Source organism: Lissotriton helveticus, chromosome 9 (assembly GCF_964261635.1).
Source record: "Lissotriton helveticus chromosome 9, aLisHel1.1, whole genome shotgun sequence".
Lineage (NCBI taxonomy): Eukaryota > Metazoa > Chordata > Amphibia > Caudata > Salamandridae > Lissotriton > Lissotriton helveticus.
The window spans coordinates 786124781-786143793 of record NC_136070.1 but is presented as its reverse complement, the minus strand read 5'-3'; the positions used below and the strand labels follow the sequence as shown (position 1 = coordinate 786143793).

Below are 19013 nucleotides of genomic sequence, written 5' to 3'. Positions count from 1 at the left end.
AAGGCTAGATTACTGGCTGCTCTCCCCCGGGGTGGCTGAATGGGTGACGTCACACACTACGCTGCCGCGTACATTGTCGGACCACTCCCCAGTGGCGTTACAACTAGGTATCCCACGACCTGGCGGCTTTGAACGGCAATGGCGATTCCCCGGCAAGGCCCTTGCTGACACGGTGTTCACGGAAACAATCCAAACTGCTATCATTGACTATTTTGAACTAAACACGGGGTCAGTGGAAACACATGCAACCTTGTGGGAGGGGTTTAAGGCCACTATCAGGGGGGTATGCATTGCCACTCATGTGGGAGTTCTGCGCTCTATTAGATCCCAACTTACACACCTTGAGAACGACATCCGAATTGTGGAAGATGGCCAGCTCCGAGCCCCTTCTGAGACACTTGAAACGCGCCGCCTTTCCCTGCTGCTGGAGTTTTGGGAAACAGCCGATAGAGAGCTACATTTCCTGACCACACAACACTCGGCACGACAGTATGGGGAGGGAGACAGACCCGGGAGGCTGCTAGCGCACCTACTCCGCCCACCGAGACAGGCGCAGTACATAACAGAAATAACGACCCCAGATGGTACACTACTACACACCACCCCCGAAATATCCCACGCCTTCTTAACCTATTACACTACCCTCTACTCCTCGTCCACTGCCAAAAACCTACGTGCTCAAGGCTCTTACCTTGACGAAATTGCACTGGTCTTTCTGGAAAGACACATGCAAGAGTTCCTTGCACACCCGATAACAACCGACTCGGTAGTGGAAGCCATAGACGCCCTACGAGGCTCAGCGGCTCCAGGTCTCGATGGCTTCTCGGCCGATTTTTACAAGGCCTACAAGGAGGAACTGGTGCCGGAGTTAATAGAAGTCTATGCTGAGGCTCTGGAGTCGGGTGTCTTGCCCCCCACGTTTAGGGAAGCGGTCATCATCTTGCTCCCGAAACCCGGAAAAGACCCGGCCCTCTGTGGCTCCTATAGGCCCCTTTCGCTATTGAATACTGACTATAAAATCTTGGCGAAAATAGTGGCCACGCGGCTGGCCCTTTTAATGGAATTCATCATATCCCCCGCTCAATCGGGGTTCGTGCCACATCGATCCACCTCGCTGAATCTGCGTACCTTATTCGCAGTGATTCACCGGGTAGACCCCAACACTCCGGCAGCCGCAGTGCTTTTAGACGCTGAGAAGGCGTTCGACTCCCTAGAATGGCCCTTTTTTCTATCAATTATGAGACGAATGGGCATGCCGGAGTGTTTTGTCTCCACAGTGGCGTTGCTATATACTAAGCCCTCGGCTCGTATACGCCTGAATGGCACCCTCACAGAGGCGTTCTCCCTGTCCAGAGGCACGAGACAAGGGTGCCCCTTGTCCCCCTTGTTATTCATATTGGCGATGGACCCCTTGGTCCGTCACTTCCAGGACAACCACAGCTTCCGGGGCCTACAATTTCGCACGGGTCCTCTGCTTGCATCGTTGTATGCGGATGATCTAATACTCTATGTCCGTGCTCCGGCCGAAAACTTGGCACCACTATTAGCGGAAATCACGCGGTTTGGCACCTACTCCGGGCTGCGCATGAACTGGCGCAAATCCCTCATTTTCCCGCTGACCGCCGCCACTACGCCCTGGGAATGCGAGTACCCATTGGAGTGGTGTGATGAATCGGTGAAATACTTGGGTATACACGTCCATCTTAACACGGTGGACATTATTCGACTCAACTATGGCAGAGCACTAGATTTTTTGGAGGACAACATTGACAAATGGCTCCGGCTACCGCTTTCAATGGTGGGACGCATTGCCATAGTGAAAATGGTGGTACTGCCCCGGTTTTTGTATTTATTTAATAATATTCCAATACCTCTGACTAAAATTTTATTCACGCAGCTGCGAACATTACTGCTACGGTTGATATGGGGCAACAAAACCCCTCGAGTTGCGTGGCATGTTTTGACCCTGCCCTACGAGAGGGGTGGCCTGGGAGTACCCGATTTTTATAGGTATTTTTTGGCAGCACAAGGTTCCTTCGCATACCCATGGTTCCACCCAGATGCGCGCATACTATTCTTGAAACCAGAGACGGACCTGGTGTTACCCCACTCCTTGGCTACACTGCTCCCGAGGGGGATCCCACGCGACCCCCAGGATATCCAAACGGTATCGTCCACATGCTGGGCATGGGAGAAAATCCGGAGGTTACTTAAACTTGATATACTATACTCCCCACTCCTCCCCCTCCCTAATGCACACTGGCTTCCGATCACTGGCGAGGCAGTGGTGCGTACTACACTCTCTAAGTTCGGCTTAAACACAGTGGGAGACCTATTCCCAGACGGACATGCCTTTAGTCTGACGGAGGACCCCCGGTTCCAGGACCGTAATTTTATGGACTCCTTTGTACTGTCCCGATTGCGATCCTTACTGCGAGCCACATTTCCCACCTTTCCACTGGCTCCAGAGGAGGCGCAACCTCTGACTACAGTCATTCAACATCCATCAGGGGCACACATGGTTACTAAAATATACAGACTTAGCTTAGCGGCTACTCCTGCAGCAGATGCGAAGGTCCGCCTGGCTTGGGAAAAGGATCTGGGGAAACAGATCTCAGATGTAGAGTGGGCTCGGTGCTGCGCTGTAACCAAGAAAGTGTCATTGAACACCCGGCACAAGCTCATTCATTTTAAATTCCTGAGGCGTTTGTACCACACCCCTGCTCTGGCCCACAGAATAGACCCCTCCCGCTCCCCTATGTGCCCTAAGTGTAAAACTACAGAGGCTGATTTTGCTCATCTATCATGGACCTGCCCCCGACTGCAAGACTACTGGCTACAGGTACACATCACGTTTGGTAAAATACTAGGCGTCCCCCTGACTCCGACCCCCGAAATTGCTTTGTTAGGATTTGTGACGAACTTCCCACCAGCAGTTCGCAGACTCGCAACGCTGGGCTTCTTGTTAGCTAAGCGCGAGGTGGCCTTACTTTGGTGCTCCGCAAGAAGCCCGACGGTGAAATACTGGTTAAAGAGCTTGGCCTCCTGCAATGTCAACTGTGTAGAGTACTCCTCCACCATCCCTACATCGTCTAGACCCTTAGACATATGGGGGCCGTACCGCACGTACATTGCTAAACTCGCAGCTGAGCACCAGGCGCATTTGGACAATCAACTGTACCCGGAAGGAGTGGGTTAGCTTGTGCTGATGGTACACCTTATGCGCTGCTACTGAACACTGTCTGCACGTGCCGGGTGGGAATGTTATTGAATCCGGGGCTATTTAATGGCTGTGATAAACTGTTGAGAACGACCCCAATCCCTTTGGACTTCGCATTTGTTAATACGCCGAAGGCTGTCAATCAGGGTGTTTTGTACTGCAAGATGGGGTGTATTGTTTTAATTGCTGATGGTTTGTGTATGATACTTCTGAAAATGACAAAGTTCTAAAAAAAAAAAAAAAAAAAGCAGAAAAGGTTGCTGTGATGTAATGAAACAGAGTGGCTATTGGCCATCCTGCACTGGGAAATCCGAGCCTCTTTTGAATTGCCTTCCCTGGCTGGAAGTGGCAATCAATGGAGGGCCTCTAAATGTTTGCCAACACCTCAACCCAGTTGTAATAAAGTTTCACACAAAGGACATTGTTATGGTGAAATGTCTGCCATTAGCATGTTTATGATCATTTATTTGAGTGCATATTTAATTGATAAATGTAAGCTCAAAATGTTCATATGCCAAGTGGCCCCATGTCTTGTGAAACCTATCTTCTGCTGGTCCTGGAGAGTCCCCCTTTGAAGGACACTACATCACAAATCATTGCCCCTCCAGAACCAAGCTACTTCTCATACCACTCATTGAGTTTATGCTTGTCCTTGACCCTGAATTAGTGCTCTGTTGCCTTTTGGCTAGGTATGAGTTATATAAATGCCATATACATATATCCCGATATTTTAGCTTACGGTACATTGCATTTTATGACATGTAGCTCCATATTTAACGTTTTATGGGCTCAAAAATCTCAGCATACAAGGTGCTTTATGCTAAATAGCTAGAAGTGACTGAAGGTGCTGCATATGACATAGGGCCAACTTCCAGCTGGGTTTGATCCATTGAAAAAAATAGAAGGCAAGAATGAACATGCATGCTTATTTCAAAATTTCTTGGATGCTCTTGAAAGTCATTCACATATTTTGGCTCTTTAGCTAGCAAAATATTTTACATTTCACATTAAGGGATTTATTGTAAGAAAAAATGAACACATTGATTTGCACTAAGCTTTCAAAATGCTTCATTTCTTCACAATAATCGCACTCCTAATAATGCTGACACCACTCTGCATTAGTTTATGTAAATAACATTCCCCTGTCACCCAAAATACCATCCATCGTGTCTGGCTCCCCAGTTGACTCTGACCCCCTAAAGATTTCTAGTCCTTTAAAGATGTTTTTGGCTCAACTGTGTTAAAGATCTGCAATTCATTTCCTAGTACCAGTATTGTGTCTGCTGTACGGAAACATGCAATTGTGATCCCTCTACCCGAAAAAATCTAAGGGGTCATTAGGATGTATGGCGGTGGCGATCCGCCCGCATTGAAATTTCCCCCCGCCACATTACCATGGCGGGGGGGACCACGGCGGACGGGAAGACCGTCCGTCGGTTGTCCGCGAAAAGCTGTTAACATGGTGTCGGTGTCTGGGAAACCCTGCCATCCATATTAGCATATCAGCGGGGACATGCCTGTTGCCGCCACGGAAAGGCAGGCGGTTTTCACCATTGGGGGCCCATAGCGTGCCCCCAGGGATTCTGGGGGTGGGGGTGTGCACATGGAGGGTACCTATGGAACTGCACAACATGACTTCTTGGCATTGTGGCGGGCGGTGCTGAGAGCACCGCCCACTGCAATGTCAAGAATGCCGGATGCGCCCGACAGTGTGGCTGGCGCATCCTAATGTCACCAACGGGACCCCCACACCAATGGCAGGCGGTTCCCTTCCACGAAAGGATGGCAGGCAGACAAAGTCCACCCCCCATCCTAATGATGCCCCTAGTTTCTATCCACAGATTCTCCTAATTTTCGAATAAATTCATTAATTATTCTGCTAAAATTACAGAATCCCCTGTAAACATCTCTGCTTTTACTAAAAAATGATGGACATTTAGATGAAGCACTGGCTAGAATCGGGTCCAGTCATGGAACTAAAATCATTGTGCTGGGTGCTCTTGACGACCTTTGGAGTTTTATTGACAGAGGTGAATCAGGGGTTATTGTACTTGACTACTTGGCCACATTCAATACAGTCTCTCACCTCCACCTCCAGCAATGTCTCCAGTAGGTAGGGATGAGAAGCGTAGCGTTAGACTGGTTCTCTTCTGTCCTTCAAAAGACTTCTCGAATTGGAAAACTTCTACCGCCTCAGTCTTCTTTCCATCCAGAGGTCCTGCTCAGAACCCACTCTATTTAATCTTTAGCTAGACCCACTTGTACGTCTGATTAGCAATAGGCATCTGTAGCTATGCTGATTATACACATCTGGTCTTTTCCTTTAGTAACAGCCGCTGACTCTGCTCCCCTTTGAAATCACCTAAGCTAATGCCTGGGGATATTAATGGTTGAATGGACAGCAATCAACTAAAATTAAATGCTGATAAAACGAAAGTCATTACTTAGGTACTGCAGTTCCCAGTATTGATACTTGATTGCCATCCTGCATAAACAGTGCTCCCACTCCAGTTAGTCAGTACTGCAATCCAGGCATCTGACAAATTTGTCAATACATTTGTAACTTCTTGTTCCTGTTTTCTGCTCCTCCATGTTTTAAAGAAGGCACCCTCCAGTCCTAACCTGCAAGAAAACAGTAGTTTTGACTCTTCTCTCCTCTAGAATGGACTAATCGAATGCTCTGTTCTCCGGACTCCCCCAATTATCTGACAAATTCACTACAGCAGATGCAAGATGCAGCAACATGCTTCATCTTTGATCTTCCTCTATCTGAACACACTTATCACTATTTACATCTTCACTGGCACCCCATAGGCACACACATTCTTTATAAAAACTTATGCATTTGCCATAAGGTGTTTCCCCACAACTGACCTTTCTTTATTCCTAAGTGCTTGGTAATATACAATCCAACTTTCTCTTCAGGCGCCAATATGTTGGTCATACTGCACATTAAAAGATCACAGGGTGGTGAAAGATCCTTCAGTTTCTTAGATTCCAAAAGATGAAGTTCTCTACCACTTTCTGTTGGAAACGTGATTGAAGGTGGGTAACTTGTTTGTCTCTTCCATGAGCTAACGACTTCTGATGGATCCTTCTAACCACAGATTCCTCACCTTCAGAATATCCCCAGCTACCTGACTGGGTCTAGAAGCTTTCAACACCATTGCTCCTGCACTCTGGTAGGTGGCCTCATGGGACTCCGTGTTTACTTTGTTCCAATCTGGGTGTGACAATCCGTCTTTAAGGCTTCTTGGCCTCCAGCATCCTACTTGTTGACTATACACAGGCAGTGGAACCTAAAGTCTCAGTAGGCTCAGCACCATGGGAACCTGTCTGATCTCATCAAGATGTCAGTGGAGACTGCAACAGATCTGCAGTAATGGCTACTCAAACACAATTGGACCAGCAGCAGATGCTCTTCCTCCCCTACCCAGTGCTGGCTGTAGTGAATGATGCATCATTGCTGGGCCTGTGATCTGGGAGCGGCTGAGAACTGGGGACTCTGTTCTTCGGCAGAAACCAGATTCCACATCAGTTTGTTAGAGTTGTGGGCCATTTGCCCCAGGTGTTGAAGGCCTTCCTACCATGATCCAGCCAGCAAGATCTTTAAATGCCAAGGTGGACGTGCTTCACATGTGGTGCCTGACAGATTCCAAATGGTAATTACACTCGGGAGATTCTCATGACAACACCACTGCTATGATACTTCAGCAAGCAGGGCAGAGTGGATCTTGGGTCCTGTACCAAAATTCTCTGTCTCTAGAGTTGGCTGAAGTGGCAAATCATCTTAATCATGACCCACTTGCCACCTTGGCATCTTTAAATGCCAAGGTGGATGAGCTCAGCCTTCGATGCCTGGCAGATCCTAAATAGTGACTACACCAAAAGAGCATCTTCCTTTATTGAAGAGAGCCCTGGATAGCTCTTTTCCCCGCTGTTGGAAACTTGCAATGTCAAAACGTTTATGTGTAGGAGTTTCCAAGAAGGTTATTTTTGGAGCCTCATTCTGGCTACAGTGGAGCACGGGACTCCTCTACTCCTTTCCAGCTCTGCCTCTCCTGTCCAGAGTTCTAAAGAAGATCAGTAATGAATTGTCCCAGCCCATCCTAGTGGCTCCGAATTGGGTCAGGGGAGTGGTACTGAGCATGAGCATCTGTCCTTTTCCATCTGGCTACAAACTTCGTAACATTCTTCTGTTGCAGCAGCTGATCAGTTTTCCAAAGCTCCACAGTCTACACCTGCTTGCATGGAGATTGAGTGGAACCAGCTTAATTGTTTTGTTATGCTGACAAATGTTGTGGATATGATCTTGGCAGCTCGATGCCCTGTCATTAAGATCACCAATGCTAAGTTAGTGGCCTGGTGCGGGGGCTGATGCATAAAACCTCTTCAGGTTATGTTATGTTAGGTAGTTTTGTAGAGCGCACAGCTGCCCTAGCAAAGGGTGTCCCAGTGCTAATAGGGAAAAAAAGGCAACAGACGGCAGAAGAGAGCCTCTAGTAACGGCAGGAGGAGAGTCTAATAACCTATTGAAAAGAAAAGTGGCAGACAGAGCCATAGAATCCAGCCAGGCCGCCGGGGCTCCGAGACGGTCGCAGGAACCTGGGAGAACAAAGTCCCAGAAGTCAATCCCCACGGCTCACCTGGCCAAAGGCCCAAGCAGCGGGCGCAAACAGCACCACGGCCCTGCCTACATCAAGGGTCTGAGCATTCGAGGAGCTGCCACCGATCCCACGAGGGAAAGTCGACGCTGTCCCGAGAGCCAGGACCCAGGGCGTGGAGTGGATCGGGCACAACGATCACGGGGCCCCGGAGAACCAGTTCCATCAATCAGCCCCAGCAGATTCAGGCAGCAAGAGCCAACAGCACAGCAGACAGTTCAGTCTCGAGATCACAGGAGGCGATGTCGGTCCGGTCCGAGAGCCAGGACGAAGGCCAGGATGCGAGGAAGTCTGAGCCAGTCGTCGACGAGTCCTGTGGTAAGATAATATCATGTGGTAACATAATATCTGTCTTGTTAACTCCCAAGTAGAGCGAGCTGGCATAGTCCAGTCTCTACAGAATGGAGGACTGGACGATCACCTGCCTGATGGATGGATCGAAAAAACCCAACCGCGGTTTAAACCCGCGTAGTATACCAAAACACGTTGATGCCACCTTCTTAGTTTGGGTCTGAAAGTTAAGAGCCGAATCGACCCAGACACCTACATTTTTCACCACCTGTTTGGGGGCGCGTGCACAACCCAAGGTAGCAGGCCACCCACGTTCACTTCACAGCTCAAGATCTTTCCCTACCAGTAAGACCTCAGTCTTGCTTGCATTGAGCTGGAGGTAGTTGGCAGTCATCCCCTCCACGGCATCAGCAAGACCGTTCTGGAACTTAAGAGTGTCATGCAAACAGTCATCGGAGAGTTCAACTACCAACTGCGTATCATCTGCATATGATACCATTGTCAGCCGTCTGCTCTTGGCCACCGTAGCTAAAGGCTGAACATACAGATTGAAGAGCGTTGGACTCAAAGCTGAGCCCTGCGGCATTCCCTGCTTGATAGTGTGAACCCTGGAGATGAAAGGGGGGCCACACCTGGAAGGTCCTTTCCGAAAGAAAGGAAGTGAACCAATCCAGTACAGGACCCACAATGCCAGCCTCCTCCAACCTCCGCAGCAAGATCTGGTGAGAGACCTATCAAACGCTGCACTGAGAACCAATAGGATCAGTGCTGAAGTACGTTCCTCATCCAGTGCATCCCTCAGATGTTCGTTCACTAAGAGGGCGGACTCTGTGCGGAAACCCTGACGGAAGCCGCACTTTGAGAGATCAAGTATATTGTACTCTTCCAGAAAGCCTGACAAGATGGAGTTTATATAGGCTTCATAGATCTTAGAGGCCCATGGCAGGAGAGAAATAGGATGGAAGTTCTCAGGTTTAGCTTTATCAAGGGTGTTTTTTTTTTTTAATAAGGGAACCACCCTGGCCTGCTCCAGGTCCTAGGAACAATTGCCGTAGACAGTGACATGTCAATGACTTGGCCCAGAGGCGTGAGCACTGGCAACAGTCTCATGATTCGATCAGGTTTCATGGGATCAGCAGGGTAGCCGGATTTAACCTTGGTGCAAAGTGAACGCAGCGCATCCTCCGAGATCGGAGGGAAGGCGGCAAGCGTGTGGTGGGGGGAGGTGTACCCCAAATCCACCTGAGAAAAGGTCTTCTAGATGTTTTCCACCTTGTTGACAAAGAAGGTGGCGAGAGCCTCACAATGCTCATCTGAAGTGTTAGAGGACACAGGAGGTACCCCAGCTGTTTTGAGATCTTTAAGTATGGAAAAAATGCTCTTGGTGGGGTTGTTGCTGTTCCTTATCTCGTCTGCAAAATAGGCTGCCCTTTCTTTCTAAACAGCCCTATGGTATTTCTTAGTGGCTGCCTGATAACCTCCTTTCAGGATAGGGTCAAAATCTCATCTCCACGCCCGCTCCAACCTCTTACAAGTTTTACGCATATTAGCGAGCTTGTCATTGTACCAAGGATTAGATTTGGTACTACGACACTTCGCTCGTTTGACAGGGATAAGTGCATCCGAAGTATCCAATCAGATATCGCATTGACAGTAGCATCTGGATCATCCGACAGGCTGGGTAGACTAGAGAAGAGGATGGTGTTAAGATGGTCAAAATTGAATTTGTGCCAGGGGCGTCGGAGTGAGAATTTCTGAGGCAACCTTCGAGAAGGCTCTACTCCCGAGAGTAAATGTAAATGTACAGGAATTTATATAGCGCAAATCACCAAGCGGTTTCTAAGCGCTTGCTTAGGGAACCCGTCCTGGTATTCCCCTGTGAGATAACCCCGGCAGGGTATCCGCAAGGTGAAAGCCAGGCATCCCGCCGCGAGGGGCCGTTGTGGAGATTAAGCAAGCTATTGCCCAGAGTCGCAGAGTGTGAACCCGTGAATCGAGTAGGCACCGGAGCGAGAATTGTCGAGTCCATGGACATTTTAGGACTCAAGACCCCGCCGAGCCGGGAATTGAACCCTGGTCCCGGGCTGACCTCTGCTTCCAGGTCTGCCTCCTCTAACCAGTGAGCCACACTTCTCCACTCCACTTCTCCAGAGTGTCATGGGGATAAGAAAATGGTCAGACCAACACACCGGAATGGGGGTAGAGACTGTAAGATATGAAATGTTAGAGAAGACTGGATCAAGTAAATGGTAAACAGAGCGGGTAGGGCCTTGAACCAGTTGAAGCAACTGACAAGCCGCTAGATCTGCTGAGAAGTTGCCCACTTCTGAGTCGTGGCGGTTGTCAACATGCAGATTCAAGTCGCCAATGACCGTGAAGTTGGCATACCTCACGACCAAAGAGCTAACTGTGTCGATCAGCCCAGACCTGAACTCCTTCGAGGGACTTGGGGGACGACATACTAATAAGCCAGACATGGTATTACTGGTATTAAGAGATCCTAAAACGTCCACACTCACAATCCACCAGGGTTTCTTTGACAAGGGTGCAGGTATAGCAGGATTTAAAAACAACTGCGATACCACCCCCTCTAGCTTCTCGATTGAGAGTTAAAATACTAAAGCACGGGGGAGTGCCAGCCAGGCTCCGCGACCATGTCCACTGACAACCATGTCTCAGTCAGGAAGAGAACATCCGGGGATTAATCGTGTAGCAGATCATACACATCAGGGTGGTGCTTGGCTAGGGAGCGACAGTTAAGGCTAAACAGTTTAATGTTCTGTCTGGGACAGGGAAGGTGAGTAAGGAGGGACGACGTGGTTGTCCAGGGGTTGAAACCACAGTTCCTGCAGCAAAACAGGCCCTCCAGCAGGTTGCGAGCAGGATGACTGCAAGGGCTCCCTATTTGCCTGATGGCAAGAAGTTTATCACGGGAATAAAGAGCTTATTGCTGCTACAACCGGCCGGATGTCTGGCGTCTGGCAACGTCCAGACTCTGCGGGCGCAGGCGGGCATGCCTTAGGCGCACCGTGATCTGTTCATGCCTAAATACCAGGAAGCATGAACATTACCGCCCCCACTGCCCCCGGAAGTACGTCACCTAATACGGGTGAAAGATTAAAGTAACACCCTCCACGCAAACGTGGTGGACCGGAGCGGGGAAAGAGGCACCAACAGGTACACAGCGTAGGCGGAGTAAACAGAGTAGGTATCGATAGTTTTTAAAAAAAACAAATAAGCACAAACATACGAGCACACCAAACAGTGGAGTCACAATAGTTAAAAGGCAAAACCCAAGTTGCTAAACAGTGCTATGCAGCCTCACCATTTTATGCTAAATTATTTTTAGGTTAAATGATTTAACACACTCCGTTTGTTTTGTCTTGGTCCAGGCATGGCTTTGCCTTGACCAAGACACTGTTAAGGATTACCTATTATTATTTTCCTGGGATTCCTGCATTTGATTGATCACTCCTCCTCGTTCAAAGATCCTAGTGTGATGCATGTTTTGAATGGTCTTACTTCTGTTTTATCCTGTGCCCTCTTGCCCTCTTTTATGCCACTGTGTGAGTCCATAATTTTCTTTAATTTTCGATATGCACACCATTGGTGGAGTCCATCGACAGTTGCTCTCGTAAGGTGCTAACGCTTGAAACTGTCTTTTTTGTCGAACTCACTTGTGCACAACATGTCGGTGAGCTGCAAACATAATGTGTGCAGCCGCCTTACACCATATTTTCCCTCCTAATTTGAATTTTCAGACTCTTGTGTTCTTTATCTCAAAAGTGGTGTTGCCCATCCATTTGGGGCAGTCTATTGAACTCCCCATGTTCTTCTTTTTGCCACATACCTCTAAGGAGAGGGAGAGGGGCCTCTAGTTGAATTCTCAGTGGATTCTAAGTGTTTATATTAATAGGACTAGGGAACACTGTGTGATTAGCTTTTTGTTGTCTAAGCTGGGACAAAGAAAGGAATGGCAGCCCAGAAGAGGACGCAGTTGAGATGGATTGTCCTCCGTATCAAGATTTGCCCATCCATCTTTGGCCAGAAAAGAGCCTCCTAAGTATCTTTGGCCTCATTTGGCCTGTCAAGGGCAGCACTACAGCCCTGGCTAGAGATGTTCCGGTGTTAGACATCTGCTAGGCTGCTACATTTGGGTCTGTCCACATTTTCACCAGGCACTAATGCCTTGAATCTGGAGTCCATTGGGAGATGTAGTTTGACTACTTGATCATGTGGGTCTTCCTGTATTAAAGTGCACTTCACAGACCCTCCAGCTTTTTGGAGGTACTGCATCGATTCACATTGCGAGGATTCTGTGGTTAGAGGTATCATTCAGAAGAACAAGTTACCTACCTACAATAACACTGTTTCTGTTGGATACTCTCGACTGCAGATTCCTTATGTTCTCCCGCCTCTCCTTTTTGTGAAGGGTGTTCTCCCGCCTCTCCTTTTTGTGGAGTGGATATTTCATGTTAAAAAGGTCCCATGTTACATTTTGCACACTGTCTATTCTAATTTGTCTGTTGCTCCTTGTCTGAGGGTGCAAAAGACATAGTAATAACCTGACGTGAGCATGCAGGACACAGAGTTTGATGTTGGCCCATGCTGTCATATGGGAGCTATTACATGCTTCTGGAGAAAGTCTGGAGCATGGGAGGATACACAGGGTGAAGATTCTGCGGTTAGATAGTGTACCCACTAGAAACTGAAGGTAAGTAAGTTGTACATACAGCACCAAAGGTAAGTAACTATTTAGTACAGCACACCACAGAAGTGGTAGAAGGGAAATCACTGGTGGCTGCCAAATAATAATTGGAGGCTTCAAGAGACAGTCCTGAGTGAGTTTATCCAGCTTAATCCACATTGCTAATTTTAGTTGCATTATTTGGAAATGTTTTTTCTTGTTTGATCTTAGGGTTGCTATGGCCCTCCAAAGTGGAACCACAAAAAGGGTTTGCAGTGTTGAACAGGGTGTCCTGTGTGACGTTTACTTTGAAAACCACTCATCCTCTACCCCTTAAATAGGACAGATGGGACATCTGCCAGACTCTAACCTTCTGCATCTATACTTATAATACAACTTTGACAGCCTAATGACTGGGTTCAAAGGGTTCTTTACCTTTCTGCTTTGCACAGAACAGTGGTTTTCCATTTCAAGTTACATAAGTCCTCACTCACTTACACTCTGACAGCCAACCTCACTCAGTCCAACTGCCCTTCCGTCTGTCTCTAAATTGGTGGTTGCATACTTATGCAGACAATCTCACCATCTCTGGTGGTTCTCAGCCCACCCGGAGCCAGGACACCATCAGACTGCAGATTAAGAAGTATTTTCTACCAAGTAGCTGAAATGCCTGCCCTGTATCCACAAGCCCCAATGCTGATCCAATTCAGAAAACAGTTAAAGCCTCATTACAGAACATGCATCACAATGCAGTAACCATCCACATCCCAGCTTTATCGCCTATTACTCATTGACTTTATGCTCGTCTTTGGTCGTGTACAGCACCCTGCTGCCTTTTGGCTAGGTTTGCTCTATAGAAATACCATACAAGTACATACATACTCTCAACCTTCTTACAGGCTTCTCTTACCTCCTGCAGAGGTCTCATCTGATTGGCTGTCTGGAGTTCTACTGAATGAAGCACAATGGGAAACTTTTTATAATAACTTTGTAGGACAGATCAGATAAACGGTGGCGTTGAATGCAATCCATGAGACCCTTTCTCCCAAATGATCTCATCAAATATGGTAATTGTCTTACATATACAAGTAATTACTCTGTTACACAAAGAGCAGAGAATATTCTTCTATTGTTCTACATTACAGTGGTTCCCGTGCTGCATGTAACAGCAGGAGCAGACTTTGCACAAAAGTGGGAATTAAACAAAAAAAATGTTGGCTCGATCTTTTAGGTCAGGATGTCAATCACAAGTCCAATTCTCTAGAACGCATCAGCGGCAAATTAAGTTCCTCTTCCACTTACTGAAGATCCACATGATCCTTTACTCCTGAAATTCAAAGCCTGCATGTAGTTATGGATCATTCTCTTGGCCACAGCTTTCCCATGCCAGGTTCTGGTTACCTGAATTCCGGTCATTGGAGATGGCGTCTGGCTCCTTCTTAGGCCTCTTTGAGAAAGAACTGGAGTGTGCCATTCCTCTCTACAGTTGCACACCTTGAAGGCATATTATCTGAGCAGGCGATATCTGTGTTGTGGAGGCGTTCATAGAGTCTATGTTCTCAGTACAAACCAGAAATCAATTTCTTACTCGGGAACCTAGTAATAGGCATGGATATCCTTAATTGCTCCGTGAATAACACTCATACCTTTTTTGGACAGACACCTGACATGTACATTTGTGGCAGATCAGAAGTATACCAGGAGAAATACTTTTTTTTTTTTTCATGAGGTCATCTAGTGCCACCCCATTGGCTGGGGTTTTAACGTGTTGCATTAGCATCTTCTACATTAACTGTTTAAGAAAACACAAACCTGTGAGCATACTTAGGAGGTTTCTATTGAATGGATTTGTTTACTCTTCTACACCTGCTAAAAATTGTCAAATCATCAAATCCTACTCCTCCCTGTTCAACGTATTCTCTAATTGCTCATAGTTCAAAAGCTATTTTTACAGGTGAGAATTCTGCAAAATAAACTTAAAATCGAAGTGGATGTTTCCCTTTTGAAAAATATTGACCCCACACCATATCGGGGAGCCTGTGTTCGTTTGCTAACCTCCCCCTGGATAATATCCTTGAAATTGAGGTTTCAGCATCACTTATACTCGTTCAAAACATTTAAACCAATTTTGCTTGCTTCCTGGATGGCATTCTGATACTATGAACAAATGCAGCTCTTCTACTTTCATGACTTTCACCCCTCTTGACATTTCCATATTACTAAAGCAGCCACAATCGAGGCACAGTTGTGATACAGTACCTTAAATGCCTTTTTCCTTCCTAGAGAATATATTGTAATTAAAAAGAAAATTTGAAATACTTTAATCTCCACATGAGCCAAATCTCCTTTGTAATAACACGGGGCACAAACCTCTGCATACTACTCTTGAAAATATATCGCAAGACCTTGAACTGCGATCTCCATAAATGAATGCTCCAAAAATACATCTATGCTGTTGATAAACAAGTCACCACTGTTGTCTGTTAAAGTAGAGTACTACTAAGAAAGTGATGAATGGAGGCTACTGAACGTCCCCAAAGTTATCTGCTAGAAAACCAAAAGTATAGCTCTTGCTCTCCAAGGCATCCCTTTTCTCTAGTGTCTTGTATACTGCCCGGAAGATATTACAAGCCATCACCGGCTGCAGGTAAGAACGGTGGGGCCAGGTGAGGGTTTTTTTTTTTTTTTGAGGGACGATCACGAGATAAAATTCTTTATTTAATTTTCCCTTGTGATCGTCTCTAGAAATCCCCCCCTCACCTGGCCTCACCGCTCTTAACTGCAGCGGCCACGGCTGCAAGCTAGCCATCTTGATTTCCTATATACCCTCTCCAGAACCAGTTAACAGCGCACTGAAAAAGTGCCGAGGTCATCGTGGACCTCTTTCTCCATTTCCAAGTAACAAAAACCCTGCAGTTCAATATGTAAGAGCAATTTGCACAAATTGCAGTTAATCTGCAAATACCAGAATTAAAAAGGTATCCAGATTCAAACGCCAGGATGCTGCAAGTTTCAGCCCGAATCTTTTCAGTCAATGATTGCATCTACTAACATCATCCTCGAAGCGTGTTCCAAGCTTAAAGGAGCAATTCAACATTTTTCCATCACTTCAAATCCAACATTTCTTCCATCCCTTCTCATCCAGCATTTCTTCCATCCCTTCTCATAACCTACACCTTCATTTTAAAAAGAACCATTCACAAACCACCAACATTTGTTTTTGCTCTAGAAGCTAATTTTCACTCTAATCAATAAGCTCTTATAAGCAGTATGCCTTCATCAACAACCCTGTAGGCTTTCAGGAACGTGCTGATCGCTAAAGTGCTAAATGTGCTTACATTCTCTGACTGTTCATTGCAAGTCTACCCTTTCCACTTTTAGGCAAGTGTTGTGAGACTCAATTACCCGGTCTGTAGAGTTGCTCAGATTTCTTAATTTATTAAATCATTTATCCTCCATTGATAAAATAATTTCCATCATCACCATCTTTGCACAGTTTTGAAATTCCACAGGATGTAAATGTTTGACTGATAATGGTAAATCGATCAATATTCTTGCCATTGCCTCACTGTTGTCCTTTTGGAATTAGGCTACAGTGTTCTTACTACACTCACTTCGGTGTGAGAATGATTTGACCCCCCCATTCCCCCATTCTTCTTTTTTTTTTTTTTTTTTTTTTTTTTGTTCATTGAAGAAGAGGGTTTTTGTTAGAGCCATATCTTCCCAGAAAAGAATATTTGTGCTACAAGTTACCTGCCTACATCTACAGATGCACGTGATCAACGTATTATTCAGATGTACCGACTTCTTCTTATAGAAGTATATGTTAGTAGCTGCAAGAAAATGCTGAACTCTTTTTTTCGAGTCAAAGACCCCTGCATCGCTTCGTACTAGCTCATGACTTGTGTCTGAATTTTCTTCACAAATTAATGTATTCAAATGACCTTAGGCTCTTAGCAGCCCTGATGCTTGTTATTTGATAACCTTACCGTTTGTCTTTATTACTGACTTTTTTACTGTTCTCTTTTTTTCTTTTTTTTTTTTATATTTTATTCAGAGGCTCATTGATAAAACGAAGCTAACTTGCGTGAAGTGGATCCCAGAGTCGGAGAGCCTGTTTCTCGCCTCGCATGCCAGCGGCCACCTCTACCTCTACAATGTTGATCATCCTTGCAGCTCTGCTTCCCCACAGTACACTCTCTTAAAGCAAGGGGAGGGATTTGCAGTGCACACTTGCAAAAGCAAAAATGCCCGCAACCCACTGGTAAAATGGGCCGTTGGTGAAGGGGCTTTGAATGAGTTTTCCTTTTCACCAGATGGTCGATACCTAGCCTGTGTGAGCCAGGATGGATGTCTGCGGGTCTTCCACTTTGATTCCATGGAGTTGCATGGCATGATGAAGAGCTACTTTGGAGGACTGCTTTGTGTTTGTTGGAGTCCCGATGGGCGGTATGTTGTCACTGGTGGTGAGGATGATCTTGTGACTGTGTGGTCCTTTAGCGAGGGACGTGTCATTGCCCGAGGCCATGGTCATAAGTCCTGGGTCAATGCAGTGGCATTTGACCCATACACTAGCAATGTGGAAGACTGCGATGAACCTGAAGAATTCAGCGGAAGTGATGATGACCTAAATGATGCCACACACTTTAGCAGAGTGAGGACTAGCAGTACACTGTCTCGTCTTTCAAAGCACAGCGCCAAAAGCAGCCCCTCTGTGACGTATCGATTTGGCTCTGCCGGTCAGGACACCCAATTCTGTCTCTGGGACCTCACAGAGGATGTACTGTACCCGCACCCACCTCTTTCCAGGGCACGCACTCTCACAAACACCTTCAGTGCCGGCATCCCACCATCAGTGAGTGGGGGTAGCAACCTGGCTAATGAAGTGACAGCCACTGTTCCACTTATTCCTCGTTCCCTATCCCGCTCCAACAGCTTGCCACACCCTGCTGTTGCAAGCGCCAACAAGAGCCATGTGACTGATGGTGCCATTCCGTTCAGCATTGGAAGATTTGCTACACTGACCTTGCAGGATAGGAAGGACAAAAATGCTGACAAGGAGCACAAACGCTATCACAGCCTTGGCAATATTAGCAAGAGTAATGATAAGATCAACATGGCACCGAGGAACAAGTTGGACACTACCAAAATCCTGGGTACTGGGCTATGCCCACGTATCAATGAGGTGCCACTCCTGGAGCCACTGATATGCAAGAAGATTGCCCATGAGAGACTGACTGTCCTTCTTTTCTTGGAAGATTGCATCATCACTGCATGCCAGGAGGGGTCACTGTGCACTTGGGCCAGGCCGGGAAAAGCAGTGAGTAATGCTTGCTACCTCTGCATTGTCTTATTTTAATACGTGTTACATACTTTAAAGGGTTGTTAGACTCCAACGTCTCCTTGGAGTGGACTCAGAATATCAAACTGCGAGACAAGAGTAAAAAATAATGGGGTTATCGGATAAATATGACAGTTTTGTTATGATTTCTGGTTTAACAGAAAAGGCAGAACAATTAGACTTATCTTGGCACCGAATCAATGTAATAATTTAAAGAAAAGAGAGGAGTTAGAGTGGTGAGATTGAGGCCTGCTGCAGTTTGTACTTATTGTTCGACCCCTGCTATATACAGGAAAGGCCTAGATGGGTTTATCTAAGTAGTTTGGTATGGTGTGATTTTTTTTTTATTGATTATAGGGCAGTGGTTCTTAACCTTTTGTCTTGTGTGTACCCCTAATTAATAATTACTGGAAACCGGGAATATCTGCTGAATCATAATTGGAACCTGAGGACCCCCCTCTGAGTCATTACTGAAAGCCCTGAGGGCCCCAGCCTAAGCATTTTTTATTATTTGAACCGCAAAGCAATACACAAGAGATACAGGAACAAGCATTCATCAAACAATTCCACAATTTATGAAATATCTTATTTCTGTAGTAGGGGATCTCTGTGTATAGTCATAATCTAGTGAATAATCCCGCCCATGTGCGTGGACCCCGGAGCAATCAAAAATAATCTCTTATAGTGTCAAAAAATGCAGAACTGCACAGACACTTAAGAGAGAATTAAAGACAGATAATGCAGCCTCTAAAACAGGCTACACTGTCCAGTACTTTAACTAGAAATTCCACCAAAAAATCCACAAAACAG

General features: G+C 46.4%; 1 protein-coding gene across 1 annotated transcript in view; it reads left to right on the top strand.

The window, feature by feature from the left end:
* The window catches only part of DMWD (DM1 locus, WD repeat containing), a 158914-nt gene that overhangs the window by 86357 nt on the left and 53544 nt on the right, over positions 1–19013 (top strand). Inside the window, exon 3 of the mRNA XM_078660910.1 lies at positions 16920–18182. Coding sequence (XP_078517036.1) covers positions 16920–18182 — 1263 coding nt within the window. The remainder of the gene's footprint in view (positions 1–16919; positions 18183–19013) is intronic.